This window comes from Corvus kubaryi, unplaced genomic scaffold (genome assembly GCF_017639235.1).
Source record: "Corvus kubaryi isolate FWS band 111438036 unplaced genomic scaffold, C.kubaryi_AGA036_p1.0 133, whole genome shotgun sequence".
Lineage (NCBI taxonomy): Eukaryota > Metazoa > Chordata > Aves > Passeriformes > Corvidae > Corvus > Corvus kubaryi.
The window spans coordinates 21,413,259-21,429,388 of NW_024580667.1; the positions used below are offsets into that span (position 1 = coordinate 21,413,259).

Below are 16,130 nucleotides of genomic sequence, written 5' to 3' on the forward strand. Positions count from 1 at the left end.
ATTAGTTTAATTTTATGCTCAATTTTTTTTTTTTTTTTTTGCATTGTTTGGGTTTGCTTTTCATTCCTTTGACCCATTCTTTCCAGGAGTAATTTCACTCCCTATCCTGTTTTCCTACTTTCCAATAAATACCTCACCCAAGGTTTACCACAATTGGTAACAATTAGCTTCTGAGATAACTACTTCAGTTCTAGAGCTACATCTTTGGCTCTTTTGATGTGATGTATTACATGACAGGTTCCAAGTGTCAGCAGAGCTAACATTTGATTCACATTAATTATAATTACCTGCAGTATTTGGACAAACAAAACTGAAAGTCTTTCATCCTCAGATCAGAAACTCCTTCCCGTCTTTGAAGATAAGTCTGTAGGTTTGCTATGGAACTGCCCCCTTAGTGTGACTTTGTCTGAGTTTGCATAAGCAGACCTGTGCAGTGGTATATTTTAATGCATTTGGAGTTGCCTCAGTCATACCAAGTGTGTACAGATAACGAGCAGAATTTGAATAATGTACTCTCCAACGAGGAGCCATATAGTCGATTGGGTGACAGCAGTCTTGCTTTTGTCCCAATTCTTCTCTAGCAGGAGGTTCCACTGATTGGCATTTTCTGATGTCCAAACCACATCTCTGATTACTAAGGTGGTACCAGCTCTGCCTAAAACCCGTATGAAGAGCTGCAGTCCTGCCTCCTGTTTGTGCTGTCATTCATGCTTATCTACTATTTTTGTAGCTCCTGGTTATACCCTTGCTGACTTTGCTTCACATTTTCTTGTTTCCATGTAAAATTTGACAGGGCTGCACCTTATCACTTGTTCCTTTCCCTCCTCTAGAAAGCAATGACAGAAACTGTCAGTCATCCTGAATGAGGAAAGCTGCTGTGTTTAGAGCTTTCTGTGATAATTTAAAGCTATTGCTTGGTGGCTTTTCATCATTTGGTAAAAGCCAGTCTTTGAATAAAATGCAGCATAGAACAAAATTTTATTTCTTTGGAGAGTTGGGGATAGGAGTGGTGTTTTAGGTCCTAGCTGTCAAGTGTCCCCCCACTCTGGGCACTGACCAATCTAGAGCAGACTTTCAAGCAGATGGCACCTGTCAGGTATCTGTAACAAACAGCTCTAGAAGATGCTTACAAACTGTGGGTGGTATTAGAGCAGTAGCCACCTTCTTTTTTCCAGATGTTTGCTGGGGTATTTTGTTTGGTTTTTTTTTATGTTAGGGGTTTTTGTTTGCTTGCTTGCTTGTTTGTTTTTGGAAAGGTTATTACATCAAGCTTTCCCTAAGATGAAGATCTACAGAACTGTGTTTTAGGACAATTTTTATTGTGTGATAGTGAAATACAGAAGAGTTCTGAAGAGCAAAAAACTTAACTTAGTTCTTCTTTCTATATTAGGTCTGTATTAGCTGTTCACCTCCAATCACTTCTCCGGGTCAGTACTCATATCGAGGATTGGCCTGATCCAGGTGCAGCACCTTGCACGCATTGAACTTTATGAGGTTAATGTGGCAAAAGTTGTCTTAAGCCACTAATAATTTACAAAGAAAATTTTTCCTCACCATTTTAGAGACTCAGTGATGTTTAGTTTGAAGAATCTTTGTCTATTTTGCCATAGGAAGTACTTATCTCAATACATTCTGGGAGAAAAGAGCAAAAAGATAAGCATGCAAGATACTGAACACCATACCTTGGTCCTGTCTATGCAGCAGTTTCGGGGACAGCAAATGATAAAGGTGTTGTCTCTGCCTTCCCAAGAGATCGTCAGTCTGTCAGCCTCCCCTTACCTCTCACTAACAGCCAAGGAAAGCTGATCAGACCCCATCTCTGGGGTCCTTTGCATTTGTGTGCCTCTGTGTAACCCTCTCTGTCTGCATGCTTGTTTGTTTACATGTGGCTAATGGACAATGTGTGAAGTTGATTCAATGATTGTTGACATTAGCTTTAGACTTGTTCTTACCTATACAACTTCACAGATCTGACACAAGTTACAGAAGCTCCTTCAATTTTTCTTACTAGTTATTCTGGTGTCCTGTAGTTAGTTATGTGTTCACCCTGTGATAGTTCTCTTCTATGTGCAGTCAGAACTTCATTGTTTGCTTTGCAGACAACCTAAGATTTTGAGGAAGCTTTTGGGAGTTTGGAAGGGTGTTGCTTAGTTGCTTGATTGAGCAGCAGTGAGCTGTCATAATCTAGATTTTCATCAGAATGGCATCTGATAACATGTCACATAACATGTAGTGATTAGCTGGAAGTAGCTGTTCAGTATCTGCTCATTCCCCATTTATTCCCTGATGTGGTTTGTCACTAGGATCTTTTTTTGCACACATCTGCAAAATGGTACTGTATTTCACTCTCCATGTTTGCAGGTGTTGCTGCTAGGATTCAGGTTCCCAATTACTCCTATTGTGTATGTCTGTGGTGCAGAGTTTGTATTTTTATATTATGGGAAAGCCAGACTAGTACCCTAACTCTTGCCCTATCACTTTCCAAAAAAACCTTGCTTTATTTTGGAAAATCCCAGATTTTTATTTAATTGAGGTCTCTTTCAAAGGTTTTTACCCTCTTCTCAGAAACTGAAATGCTGTTTTCTCCTGGCCTTAAGAGATTTTCTTACTCCTCTTTATATTATTACTAGCTTTGTGCTTTAGAATGGGGGTATTGCATTTGTGATGTCTCTTTTGGAAAGAAATAAAGTTGGATATGATATAGCTCTGCTCCTCTAAAGGCTATAGTGATTCTTGCTTACTTGATTAATTTCTGTCAAAGCTTGAAGATTACATCTCTTTTGATCAAGGGGACATCTTCTTCATACCTCATACCTTTCTAAAAAGGTGTTGGGTTTTTTTAAATACAGCGCTAATTTCAGTTGTTGTTTCAATGTCTTGCACAATGGAGGTGATAATTAAAAGGAGAGGTTTGAGATCAGGTTAGTAACCAGGCTGGGAAATTGGCATGAAGTGACAAAGGAGGTTCACTATGTTCTTTGTGTGAGCGTAGTACACCATGAGCAGCTGAGCACCTGCCATGGTATTCTGTGCTGGTGCCTCCAAGGTAGTTTTTTCCAAAGACACTTTTGTCTGGTTTTGATCCACAGGCAAACAAGAATATGCATTGACTTTTTCTGTAATGATAAACCAAATACTGCCAAGAAATATTTGTTCCTCAGTACCCAGGCACAATTATCTGTACCAGCAAATTATCCAGATGATCCTTAGGAACGATTTTGGCCCATGCCAACTAGCCTTTTCCAACCACTTTTTCCACTGATGAGGAATTGCCGTAGTCCAGGAACTGTGCCTGACAGGCAGGTTGAGCTTTGTCTGCTCTGAAGTCTGAGAGTGCAGAGGCCATCTGACCTCAGAGGGCTTTTCTGAGTGTGTTTAAAATCACGCATAGACTGTAGCTGTTAAGAGCTAGAGGAATTTCTGCCTTTGTGCTAAATCCTGTGGTCAGGAACATTTAAGGTTTATCCCTCCCTAAAGAAAAATGCTTGTTGATCATTTGTACCCTATCAGCTTTAAAATGCCACTGGTTTGATGTGCGTGTGTGGACATAAACTGTGAGGTAACACAGCAGCCCTTCCACTTTCAGAGCAGCTGTAGATATAGGATATTGGTACAGTGTCTGTAGCTGCATAGCCACAGCTATTGTGAACATCCGGTGTCTTGAGGTGAAGCTGGCGTGATGCTTCCATGAGGCAGTATTTTTCTGCTTTCTTTATGAAGATTCAAAATCCATCAGTTACTTTACAACATGTTTTTATAGCTGATTTTGCGATGCAGTAGTCATTAGCACTATTTTTAATCTCTTGACCCTTCACATCTTGGATTGCTTCTTGATGTGAAGTTGCAGTGGAGTTGAACATAATGTTTGTAAAATGCTTTGAAGATTAAAAGCTCCACAGTAGGTTTTTATTATTACCAGAGGCAAAGTGTGGGGGAGTGGCTTAATATTGGACTGTTTATTTCCCAAGAGATGGCTTTGTTTTGAAAAGTGCACATTATCAATTGAGTTTTAGACAAAATTATCTTATTTCAATCCTGAACATAAATAGATTGACAAACTTTTTATCATTAGATTATTTGCATGAGATGTTTGTAGAAGAGCAGAGCATTTATGGTACTACCTATGGCTCTGTTCTTAGCTTATATTTAATGAAGATTTTTTTTATGTATTTGGCTTCTACTATCCAAAGGTATGTTGAATCCAGACGTCCTTATATATATATAGCAGTATTCTTACAACTACATGGTATATAGATACATTTATTTGACAAACATATATTTTTGAGGTATATATTGCTCTTCAAAGATAAAATAAGTTCAGTATGTGAACAAAGAAAAGTGGTCTGCATTCAGAAATGGTGATGTTTCATGAGAGTTTGGTTTACAGGCAGTTTTTCACATATTTAACCTACCATATATTAAAGACCTGTCTTTTTTTTTTTAATAGTTCTTTAGGTATTTCTTGAATCATTTTTATTTCCAGCCTCTGTATACATCATAAACTGATAGGTGATGGTACAAAAAAAAATAAAAAGAAAAGTGAGCTGTTTAATAGTTCTCAAGCTACTGTGGTTTCCATGAAAGGTAGAGGAGAAAGGAGGGAGCTGCAGCGTTCGAATGGAAATCCAGCTTGCTAAAACAGGGACTGCTCTGGGGACAGCGATGTCCTGCCGTGGTTCAGGGTCTCCCTTGCCCTTGCAGCAGGTCGTTGCTCCCACCCAGCAGCCTTGTTCTGACAGAGCTGTTGTGTGGTGTCAGCACAGGGCACCTCTGGGCTTTCTGAGGCAGCTGCTGTCAGCAGAGGGGCTGCGGGGCTGCAGCCAGGCACCGCATCCCTGCGCCCTTGAGCGGGATGCCTCGCTCCCTGCAGCTGCAAAAGCTTTGGCCTCCTGGCACTTGCAGAAATCATTGTGGAATTTGCTGATTCTGCCAGACACAACCTAAACACTGGTTTCCAAGTGGTGTGTCCCATCAGGACAGCTGTTGGTTATGAAAAACATGCAGTGACTTTCATCTGTAATAATACAGCTTTGTTGAAGCACTGCAAGCTTACAATATTCTGAGCAATACTGTGAAGCAGGGCCCCCTTGCTCTGCCTACAGGGAGCTTTATTCCCCTGTGCTTCAGTTAAAATGTTCATTTATTGTTGTCACCAATGCCAGAGGTGGGGAAGGAGGGAGGCTAAATTTTCCCTCCATACTGTCACTAAGGATTAACTGGAAATGCTGGGCAGTGCTTTCAAAATATTCTGACCTATTTACACAACAAAACTGATCAGAACAAAATAAACAGCTCTGGTCAGTGGCTGAATGCTGTATTGTGGCAGCTGTATTTGGCAGTGAATTTTCTCATCATTTTTCTAATGTAGTCATAAACCAAAATGCTATAGAAATTTTAAGCTTTACAAGCAGATAATGCCCGTACTGAATAGCTTGTTTCTCCTGTTGCCTTTTGGGGAAAGGGGACAATTTGGCTGTAATTCAGTTGGAAAAAATGCTTATGAAGCAACTGACAAAAAAGCATATGAGTAGATTTATCATTCTGCCATGTGGGGTAATAAACAATTGCATCATTTCCAGCAAGCCGCAATATATACCTGTGAGATGGTGGATCTGTCTCCACGGTATAACCTCTGCAAGGAAGCATTAAATAGGGAATTGTGACAGACTCTAAAAATTGTTGGTTTCCTGCTTGGATTTTTTTTTTTTTTTTTAATTTTGTAACAACCATAGTGGATACTTGCAATTACCTCCTCATTTTTATGTGGTATCCCCTAAAGAATGAATTGAGAGAAGTTTTTCATTTTAGCTATTTGGACAACCATTCTATATTTCCTGGGTCACAGATTCTTGGTAGTTTGGAGGATAAAATTGCCTGGTACTGAAGACAGGAAATCTCTTTCTATCTTGCATCTTGAACTCAGTTTTTGAGAATACTAAAATGAAGCCTTTTTAAACTTGCTGGTTTTTTTTTTTCCACATTTCCATGCAGTGATAGTCCCAATGCTGTCCATGAGGTGGAAAAGTGGTTACCACGGCTGCACTCGGTTGTCATAGGACCTGGCTTAGGTAGAGATGAAGTTCTACTTGAGAATGCTAAGGTAATGTGCATACTGATATTTTATCCTGTGTCTTCATGTTGAATTTTATTAACCATTCCTCCATTTTTCATCATAACACAAATGTTCTTCATACAGTTGCTAAATATCAAGTTTAATAAAATATTGTTGACTGAAAATTACAGTTTCTATCCATGGTTTTCATTGTTAAACTGTAAGCTTCAGTCTGAATTTTGGGCACCTGTATGGTTGTTCTGATTTGCTTTTGTTTAGCTTGTGAAAGTCACTAATTAAGAAACAGATGTTGGCATATCTGGATAAAAGGCTCTGTGTTTTGTTAGGTGCAAAGCACCAGTACGGTAAGTACATAAATACGGATTTGAGTTCCTAATTTTCAGAACCATGTTTGACAGCTCATATCAGATGCACCAAAGAACAGGGACTGTATCCCCTTGCAGTAAGAAATAATACTCCTAATTATAAAATGTTGCAGACTTCTACTTTGGATAAAGAGAGAATCCTATTTTCTGTCAAGCCTTAGTGGACAGCTGAAACAGGAGATCAGATTGTTTTTTACTTTAAATAATATGTACTTAGACCATCTTCCCGGTGATGTTTTGTATTACTGTCAACACATCTTTGCATGTTTGAAGTGTACCTTTCAGTCTAATGTCAATCTAATTTTGTGCAATTCAGTTTTTTTTTTTTCCTGAGCAGTATTACTGAATTAATCAGTGGCACTAACAAGTAGAATATAATTTACAGAAATGTTGACAGTTACACAGTGAAATCACGAAACAGAGCAGGCAAGAGACTGGAGAGACCACACTATCCAAGTGTTTAGAATACCTTGAGAACTGCGAATGGTGGTTTTGCTGGGATTTTTTTTAGAGAAAGTTGCTGTTGGAGTTTCTTGCTTCTTTAATTCTTTTTGGAAGGAAAATGTATATATTATGATACAGAGGTGCAAAACTAATAAAGATAAGAAAACAAAGAAAAAAGAAATTTATTACAGCTGATGAAGAAATCAAATTCTGAGTGAAAAATTTTAGCAGATTTTATTATTTTTTGGAAACACTTTTTCAGAATTTTTTTTTTTACAGAAAAAAATATTTGGGACAGTTTTTTTTTTTTCTTGGCTTAAAAAAAATAGGTTTGATGGGATTTCTTCCTAAAGGAAAATAACTTTAAACAAAAGAAAACAAGAATTCATTTAGAATATCTAAGATAAACTTCTTTTATGTCAGAATTCCATCCAGGGTTTATGTGCTTATCTGTACTACAGAAGTATCTGGAAGATTTCTTGATTGTATTTTTTTCCTCATTGCTAAAATTAGTATTGCTTTCTTAGTGAATTACAAGCATACTTTTACTTCAGTCTGGCTGTCCTGTGTAAGCCAGCTTAGAGAAACAAACCCAGCCAATAAAGACAAGGCATTTGGAAGTTACTTCATGCTAAAATCTCAGGGCACATTCATATGAGCTGTGGATCTGGCGTTATTAATTTCAAGTCACATTAAAGCTCAAGTTCTTTGTCTCCACTGTAGTTGTGTAAGTGTTCATTAGTTACCCAGTGCTCAGGCTTTTAACATGCCATTGAGGACAAGTGAACCCTGGCTGCCTGTCTGAGGAAGACTGGTGCTTTTCTGTGCTGAGGGAAAGCTGAGTCTCCCTCTTGCTTCAGCAGTGAATTTTAAGTGTCAAGAAAAAAAATCTATTTTAAACTTTTATAGGAGGCTGGCTTAGTATAAAGTTTTCTGGTTTCCCTTTAAGCTAACTGTGGCATACGTCATATGAACACAGGGCTGGGAGGTAGGTGAGTGTCTGCTTTCTGGTCAGTATTTTGTATCAGAGTGGTGGTGATGGTGAGATACAGCTTCCCCTCTGCTTCCTCCTGCCCCATTTAGGTGCTGAGCCATACTGTTCTGGAATCTCTCTGATGCTGTTTGTATGTCAGTTCTTGTCAGTATTGTGCCAGCACATTGCCAATTAATGTGCTTCTCCAAACAGTCCTGTTTGGGCTGCTTCTTCTTTTGAGCATTGAGAAATTAAGAAATTAATTACTAGTGCAGTAACCTTCAGTTTCTGGTGTATGGCCAAGAGACAGTGTTGTGGAATAGCCTGAGTACTTGTTGACCAGATGGTGCATCATCTCCAGATCAAAGAATGCTTTGCTTCCTCAGCATCTTTAGTGTGTCACCTGCCTCCCTCATTCTTGATGCCTGCACTGTTCACTGTGGCACTTGAACTCCTTTCAACAGTCTGATAAAAAAACCCACCTTGTGATCGTTTTCCTTTGATTTGTTTTTTTTTTTTTGCTTGATCACCTTGATAGTCTTTGAATGCATATTTACTGGCTTCATGTGATTTTGTAGGTTTGGCTGTAATTCCATTTACAAGTCCTGTTACAAGAAGCCACTCTGCAAGTTACATCCTTCTTTTATGTGCCACTTGTGTGGGTCTGTGCCAGAACCCTCACATGCTGTTACTCAGTTGCTTGGAGCTGATGCTCTGTCAGAGCTTTTTAGCCATGGGTTTGTAGGACCAGGAACTGCAGCCTCAGAAAATTCTCCTAAAGGAAGCATTTGTTGTGTCCTGATAGCTGTACACCAGGATCCCTTGCAGATGTGGCAATTCAAGTCTCAGCCTGATTAGACCCTCCAAATCCGAAGCAAATAAGCAGTACGACCTGCTTCTCTTCAAGAGAAAGGAGCAAAACCACATTTCTGTGCTGTTTCTCAGCTCTGGAGTGTGCAGATTGAAGCATTTCTGCTGCCCATACTACTTCAGACTTTTGAAATACTGTTACCGCATCTGATGTGAAAGTTGGCAACAATGTCAGCTTTCCTGTAGGGAACATCAGGCTATCTGTTTTTTCCTTTCAGTGTCCATGATTGATTCTGGCCAGAGATACCAGTATGTTATGTCACCAAGTTCAGCTCAGTTGGAGTGTTGCTGCTGGTGGTTTAGCCTGTTGAGAAAGAGTTGAGCTGCCATGTGGAAGCAAGGCTAAGATCCCTATGACTGTGCTCTGTGTAGAAGCAGAATATTTCTAGAGCTGTTGGATATTCTTTTTTGGATATTTTTTTCACACAGCAGCAGTGTTATGTTCCTATCATATCTACCAATCACAATTTACTTCATCAGCTGTTGTATGTATGTTTGTACTTCTGGCTTTACTCTGAGCTGATTTTCCTTGTAGGAGAAGCTTGGAAGTAGGGAAATTTCTGCTTGTACCATCAAGAGCTGTTTTCTTAGGTGTGAGAACCAGGTTCCTCTGCTGCAGAGTGGTGAGTGCAGCTCCCAAGAGGACTTGGTTAAAAATACAGTATTCCTTGCATAGCCACCTGGGAGGGCAGGAGGTGCTGCCTAATGCTCCAGGATGTTCTGCATTCTGCTGCCACCTAGCAGTTAGGCAGTTACAGGCTGAGTCCTTCATCGGTTTCCACCCTCTTGCCATCTCCTATTCCTCCTGGGTTTGAGGTCAAATGGACTGATACAGGATTGCTGGTGGAATAGCAGTTACTGTTGGGATCGGGTAGAGAGGCATTCATCCTTATGAAGAGCCCTCTCCTTAACTGAAGTCTTCGATGATGGAATCTTCCTTGCTTGTCACTGGGTTCCTTGCCTCTCTCCCTGAAGTGCCAGCACTAAGTCCCACACTCTGGTCTTCCAGACTTGCTGTGTCTTGCCTTGCAGCCATGAAGTCAGAATGCTGTTATCAGCAGAGGATGCTTGCTTTCCTCCTGTAGGAGAGGTAATGATTAATGGCAAGAACAACTCTGTGTAATTCAGATTACATGATAAAAATCAACTGGGTTCTCAAACGATATGCTTGTTCCTCTTGCTCAGTTCTCAGTCTTTATTTTAGCTTCCAGAACATGTCAGGAGTACCAGCCTGGATTTTCTTTCGGCTGAGGCCCTGCCTAGCTGCCGTTTGTGCCTATTGATGTTGCTGTTTTTCTTCCCTCAACTCCCTTGCCCAGCAATGCTTCCCTCAGCCAGTCATTTGTCCTTAAAGATCTCTGCTATCTCTTGGAATATAAATTTCAGTATCCCATTTTCCACCCCTTGTGTCATCATCTTAAGGTTCTGTTAAAATGTTTTGGCTGTAGTTAACATCTACATGGTGAGAGAGGTTTGGGCCCATGTCACAGATCATCTCCATCGGGTGTGCCCGGAGAGAACCCATTTGAGATTTTCAGATTGGTGGATTCTCAGTTCCTTGACTGAGGCATCAGCCTGTCTGTGTTTGGTTAGTTGGATTATTTTCCCCCTCTCAAGCCTCCTGCATTAAGGATTGAGGCAACACTTCACAGCCCTAATAAGTTGTGGGAATGGGACCAGGTGCTTCACTACACTATCTGCACTAGTTTTTTGCAAGATCAAGAGCACTGCAGAATACAGGGCCACCTGTTGTTATCATATTTGTCTGTTGGAGTTAAGTCTGTCACTGTGGGCCTTGAAAAGGATTTTCCTCTTGATACCTAAGTAGCCCTCTGAGTTCTCTTTGTACCAGGTGTAAGACACCTGAGAAGCATCCCAGGTGAATGCTGCAGGTGACAGATTAGTAGTATTGCCTGTGGTACCTACCACCATGTACAAATATTAACCAACGGAATGTATTATTGTTTGGAGTCACTGCTCATGGCAACTCTAATCAGCAGAAGAATTATTTTCCAGAAACTTCATTCTTTAGTGTGTGTCGTGCATTTGCTTCCTCCCTGTTTATACCCTTTGGAGGTTCTTGCTGCGGGGATTCAGCAGTTCATAGGGAACAGAAGTAGCAGCGAGGATATGCCTCTTTCTCTTCTCAGCCCTCAGCTTGGAGTGGATCAGGTAGCTTGTGGTGGCCGATTGACCAGTGGTACAAGGGACAGAGAGAGAGCTCTTGGTAAGGCAGTCTCTGGTGCCAAAGACGTATCGGTTATGGTGAGGGAAAGAAGCCTCTCCCCAGGATGCCATGTTTGGTTATGGTAATGTACCCCAGTTGTGATTCCCCAGTTGGCTTCTGGTGCTAGCCACACCCCTGTACTTAAGCCTGAGCTGTCATGTGCTCAGGGTCATTTGCCTCTAGAACCCTTCACAAGTTGTAGCAATAAACTGCTTTCTGTGGAACTCTAAGCAAGAACCCTTCTCAACTCCTTGCCATTGGCTTAATATTGGTGGAGCCAGCCCTGCATCTGTGTGCTCATGCATGTGAGCCACGGAGGTGGCAGGGAACCCAGTAATAGGTGGTGCCCAATTTGGGGCGCCATTTAATACTGTCCCTGCCCAGCTCTGGGGGATCCCTGAGAGAGGCCCTTTTGTTTAATACAGAAAGGAGGAATTGTGGTGACCGGTGAACATATATTACAAGGGACAGAGAGTTCTCAGTAAGACAAGTCCCTAGTACCACAAGAACCACACCGTGTTAGGGTGACCAGAAAGGCTTCTCCCAGGATGCTTGTTCTGTTCTGTTAATTTATCCCAGTTTGGCTCCCCCAGATGGCTGTCAGCCTCTACACCTTATCGCTCCCCCAGAGCTTCCCCATTGGTCCCCGTTCCCTAGTCCCACCTTTTCCCCAGATAAAACTGTGAGCTTTGGGATCATGTTTGTATTTGCCTCTGCAGCGGTGTAGCAGCAATAAATGCTCCTGGCAGAACGCACACAAATGCCCTTCTCGGCTCTTTGCTGCCGACTGTAACACTGAACCCACCCCTGTGGCTGTGGGGGCACGTGGGACCCCACGGAGCCAGGCAGGGACTGTATTAGTAGCTGGGTCTTGTGTTTGGGGTACTGCAAGGGCAAAACCCAGTGGGATGTACGTGGCCTCTCTGTGACAATGTGTGCTGTCAGCTTTCACCCAACGCCCAGCATTGATGCACATATCACAAGTAGAATCCAGTGAAAAACTGATCTCTTGCTAGCCAAGCTTTGTTGCTTTCAAAAGGCCTGATGAGAGTCAGAATTTGTAGATGTCTTCGCCTAAGGGGAAGCAGTTGCTGGGATAGGATGCAGTTCTTTCTCTGTGGCGATGTTACTGGTGCGGATAAACCTTGGAAACACCAGCTCAAGGCAGAGATACCCTCTTGGTTATGCCAAGAAACTACTGCTGCTTGTGCTAAGAACTGTTAGTATTCTGTGGCTTCCTCACAAATGTCTTGATTAGAAAAATAGTGTTTGAATATCTGCTAACAGTACCTTAAATACAGGTTTATGCAGCTTGCAAACAGAATTTATTTCTAATATGTATAATGGGTCTTGATGAAAGTCATTCACAGTGAAGTGGGATATTTATTTGCTTTCTGCATGTAGGCTTATATTGTTGTTTAACTTGATTTTGATACTTCAAAGCATTTGTAAGCAAACCACTGGTATTGGATATCTTTTCAACTCTTTCTGAGCATCATTCAGATAGAAATCCTAAAAAGAAATTGGCAGTGATAAATTCAGTTCATTAAGTTCATTTTAAGCATGACAAGTTCATTTTAAGTTTATGTTTATTTAAGACAAAGAACCAACAGCTGACCATGAATATCTTAAGCCAAATCTAGTTAACATAATCAGCTATAAACTGGAAACCTTGTAGAGTTTGCATTGTGAGTGCAAACATTCAGTGAATGAGAGCATGAGAAAAATAAATGCTTTTATTTATTCTGATTTAGATATTTATACTTTGGATTGCAATAAACAGGATTAATAATTAAAAGTGGATTTCCATGTGTTCAGGGCTGAAATGTATGTATAAATGTAGCTTCCCAAATGGTCTCTGGTTGACCATGATTTTGGGGGAGCATGGGCAAAAAGGAGTGCTCTGGGTTTTTTCATAACTAGGACAGTATTTCAGAGGCTTTTGCTTTTTCATATTGTATTGTATTCAGGCATTACTTTGGCTTATGTCACTTCTTTAAGAATTTAGCATGTGATTGAAGCTGATATTAAGAAACTGTTAGCTGCAGTTTTCTTCCATGCTTAAGGCAAATGATCTCATTTGGATTCAAAGAAGGAATCTACAAATGAATAATTTTCATTTTTTTTTTTTATGTAGAGTAGAACAGTTTTGATTAGCTGCCATCTACAATGTCTTCAGCTTTGTTGATTGTAACAGCTTCTAATATCTCCCAAAGCAATTAATGAGCCTGATGGTGTAGGGGGGTATTCTTTAGAGTCTTAACACCCTCTGCCTGGCTTAAGTGAAATACTTTGCTGTGCACCTGAAAAGCTGTTTTGGAAAACAGGGCCTAGCATGTGGTACTACAGTTAAAAGACAAAAGACCAACATAAATTGAATGGAGCATAAACCATGAGATGAAGAACCTATTTGCTCCAGAGGAGGGATAGTCATCTCTATTATGTGTTCTTCATTCACAAGTGGTGGTCATTCCTTGCATGAGGTTTGAGGGTTTACTGGAGTGATTAGTGAATTAGTGATAGGTATGCATACAGAAATACATAAGGAAAAAATCAGGCAATTAGGCTAGTTAAAGGTGATTTATATATATCTTCACCACAAAGAGAGATTTTGATTGTCTTTGCTGAATTTTGAAAGGAGGATGAGTCCTTGGATCAGTTTGTAGGAACTAATAAAAGCACATTTAAGAGATAACTGCTCTTTTTCACCAGTGAGTCAATAAAAAGCCTAAAACCAGTTACTGAAAATATGGCTCTAATGGGAAGAATCGCAAACAGTAGAACTCCATTCTTAATTTTTTTCAAACTTCTTGCATCAAATAGAATATATTAAGGGCAACTTTTCCCCCTTGCCAGCTAAGACTGTAGCCTTGGGCACAGCCTGTGCCTGGGATATTTGCCTACTTCTAGCTGTGCAAGATTGCAAACTCCTGCCTGCCAAGCCCATTTTCCAGGCATCTCCGCCAGAGAGCTGCATCCTGACCTCTATTGCAGCTGAGTCCCTGCTAACTCTGCATTTATCCAGACTTGAAGCAAGCAAGGCAGAAATGCTTCCTAGGGCTTTCAGTGCCTATTGTAGGAATCAATTTGCAGCGTGTTGGGGTGGAACTTATTTGTTCCTCCAGGTCACCTTGGGGAGGAGGGTGTGTGGAAATGCTTTAAGCTGCAGCATGTACAGGAAAATTTTGGCTATTTTTTCCTTTTATCTCTCTTGTTTCAGACAAAACCATGGATTCAGGATTGCTGGATGAGAGCAGCATCCATGCAGAAAATATAAGCAATTATAGGTGGCATTTCAACAGCAGTTTCTGTTTCTAGCTTTCAGGAGAGGGTTCTTTGTAAAAAGGGCTGCCACTCCCAATGCGATGTTCTGCACGTTTGCATGTCTTTACCAAACCAGAGTGTGTAATTACATACTTGGCATTTGCAGGTTGCAGTGGACTGCACTTTCAGTGGGCTGAAGGCAAGGTAATACTGCTTCCTAAAGTGTTTGGATGTCATTGTGGTCAGCATTGTCCATTATTATGGCATGTTAAGGCTTGAATTTCTTTTTGAGAACATGAGTAGGAATTTTTCCAGGAGTGGGTCAAGACATGACTGCTGAAGGGACTGAGGAAATGCAGTGTTTGTTGCTGATATCAAGTAAAGCAGTCTTTCCTTTGCTAGGTAAAAAAATGACAATGTGAAAATTAATTACTGTTGTGGGATAGATGTTGCTTTATATATTCTGCTATTCCAGTTTTCTATACATTTCATTAAAATTCAATCGTATATTAAAATGACTGGCTCCGATTTCCTGATTCTTCCCATTGCAAACACCAAATGCCAAAGTTTTGTGTAGCTGAACCAGCTCATCAAGAAAAACCTAAGTAGTGATAAAACTGCTAGTATATTAAAAGTCACGGCAGGCATTCTGCTGCTAATCCACATCTAATTTAAAAAGCTGAAAAGTATATCTAACTTAGGTGTGGGCAAATCTACATAATTGTCTTTTCCATGGATCTGTGGAGAACCAGCTTTTAGGCCGTTGCATGTGGGCAGCATAAATAGGATGGGTGTTACTACAGGCTTGTTGGACTTGGGTGGAGAAGTCCAGACTGCAGAGTTTCTTTCCAAGAGGCTGTGGGTACTCGCTGTGAGAGCAGCACCTGTTCTCTGCCCCTGGTGCCTCAGCGTGGCTGCTCTGTGAAGACTTCCATGGCTGATGAGGGATCCTTTGGTTGTACTTAGGAGCTCCATGGGAATTTATTCCTCCCTCTCATGTTCCCCACTATTCCCCACGTGGCTGCTTCTTACAACCAGTGGCTCATCTCATCCCCATTCCCTTTTCCATAATACTTGTGGAAGAGTGTAGGAGTCCTGGATGTCCATGTTAGTACAGTGCAGGTGAATCTTGTGTTTCACAGCACAGCTGCAGGCTATCAAATGGTTAAATCGTACCATGCTTTTTTGCATTACTGTGCCCTCTTTCAGCAGTATCCTGTCCATTTGTTCCTTCAGGCTTCTCCCTCCCGCAGTCCTTTACAGCCTGAATAATTTTGCCTTTGTGTGTGTGTTGTACAGGTGTCAGTGTGTTCGGGGTTTTGTGTTGTCAGGTTTTTTTGGGGGAAGTGTGGTGGTTGGTGTGTTTCAGTTTTGTTTTGGTGGTTTTGTTTTTTTTGTGTTTTGTTTTTGTCTTTTGGGTTTCTTCTAAAGATTGGAATTTGGGTTTGGGAATCTGTTTTAAAATTCCCATGTGAAAGTTGGGACAGAAAACAGATTTCTACTACAATGAATGCCTTGCATCTAAGGGAATAGTTTCCATGATAATAAAAAAAAACCCACATACATTTTTCATCCTTACTTTGTAAATTTTTGTAATTACAGTAAAGGGTTACCTTTCCTCAGATAGACCAATGGTTTCTACTATGACACAACTTCATTTTCAGTTCTTACTGAGTAGGTTGCTTGCGTAGAAATCCTGAATAATCAGTCAAAAAAAAAAAAAGTTTTTTCAGGAAATTGTGTATTTCAGGAGTAGAGTAGGAGTAGATTCAGGTTAATTTTACCCTCTCTGGCTTTCTGTAGTGGTTTGGTCCAAAATACTCATTACTGTTTATCTGCTGTGAGATAAGAATTAGGAGAAATGCAAAACAGGCACTAAACTTGAAAGAATATAAAGAAGTTTATTAACAGACC

The 16,130-nt window shown here is 40.6% G+C and overlaps 1 protein-coding gene across 4 annotated transcripts in view; it reads left to right on the forward strand.

The window, feature by feature from the left end:
- Window positions 1-16,130, forward strand: part of NAXD (NAD(P)HX dehydratase) — a 54,052-nt gene that overhangs the window by 17,138 nt on the left and 20,784 nt on the right. For all 4 annotated transcript variants that reach the window (XM_042038570.1, XM_042038560.1, XM_042038587.1 and 1 more), the window contains one exon: window positions 5,992-6,100. In XM_042038570.1, coding sequence (XP_041894504.1) covers window positions 5,992-6,100 — 109 coding nt within the window. The remainder of the gene's footprint in view (window positions 1-5,991; window positions 6,101-16,130) is intronic.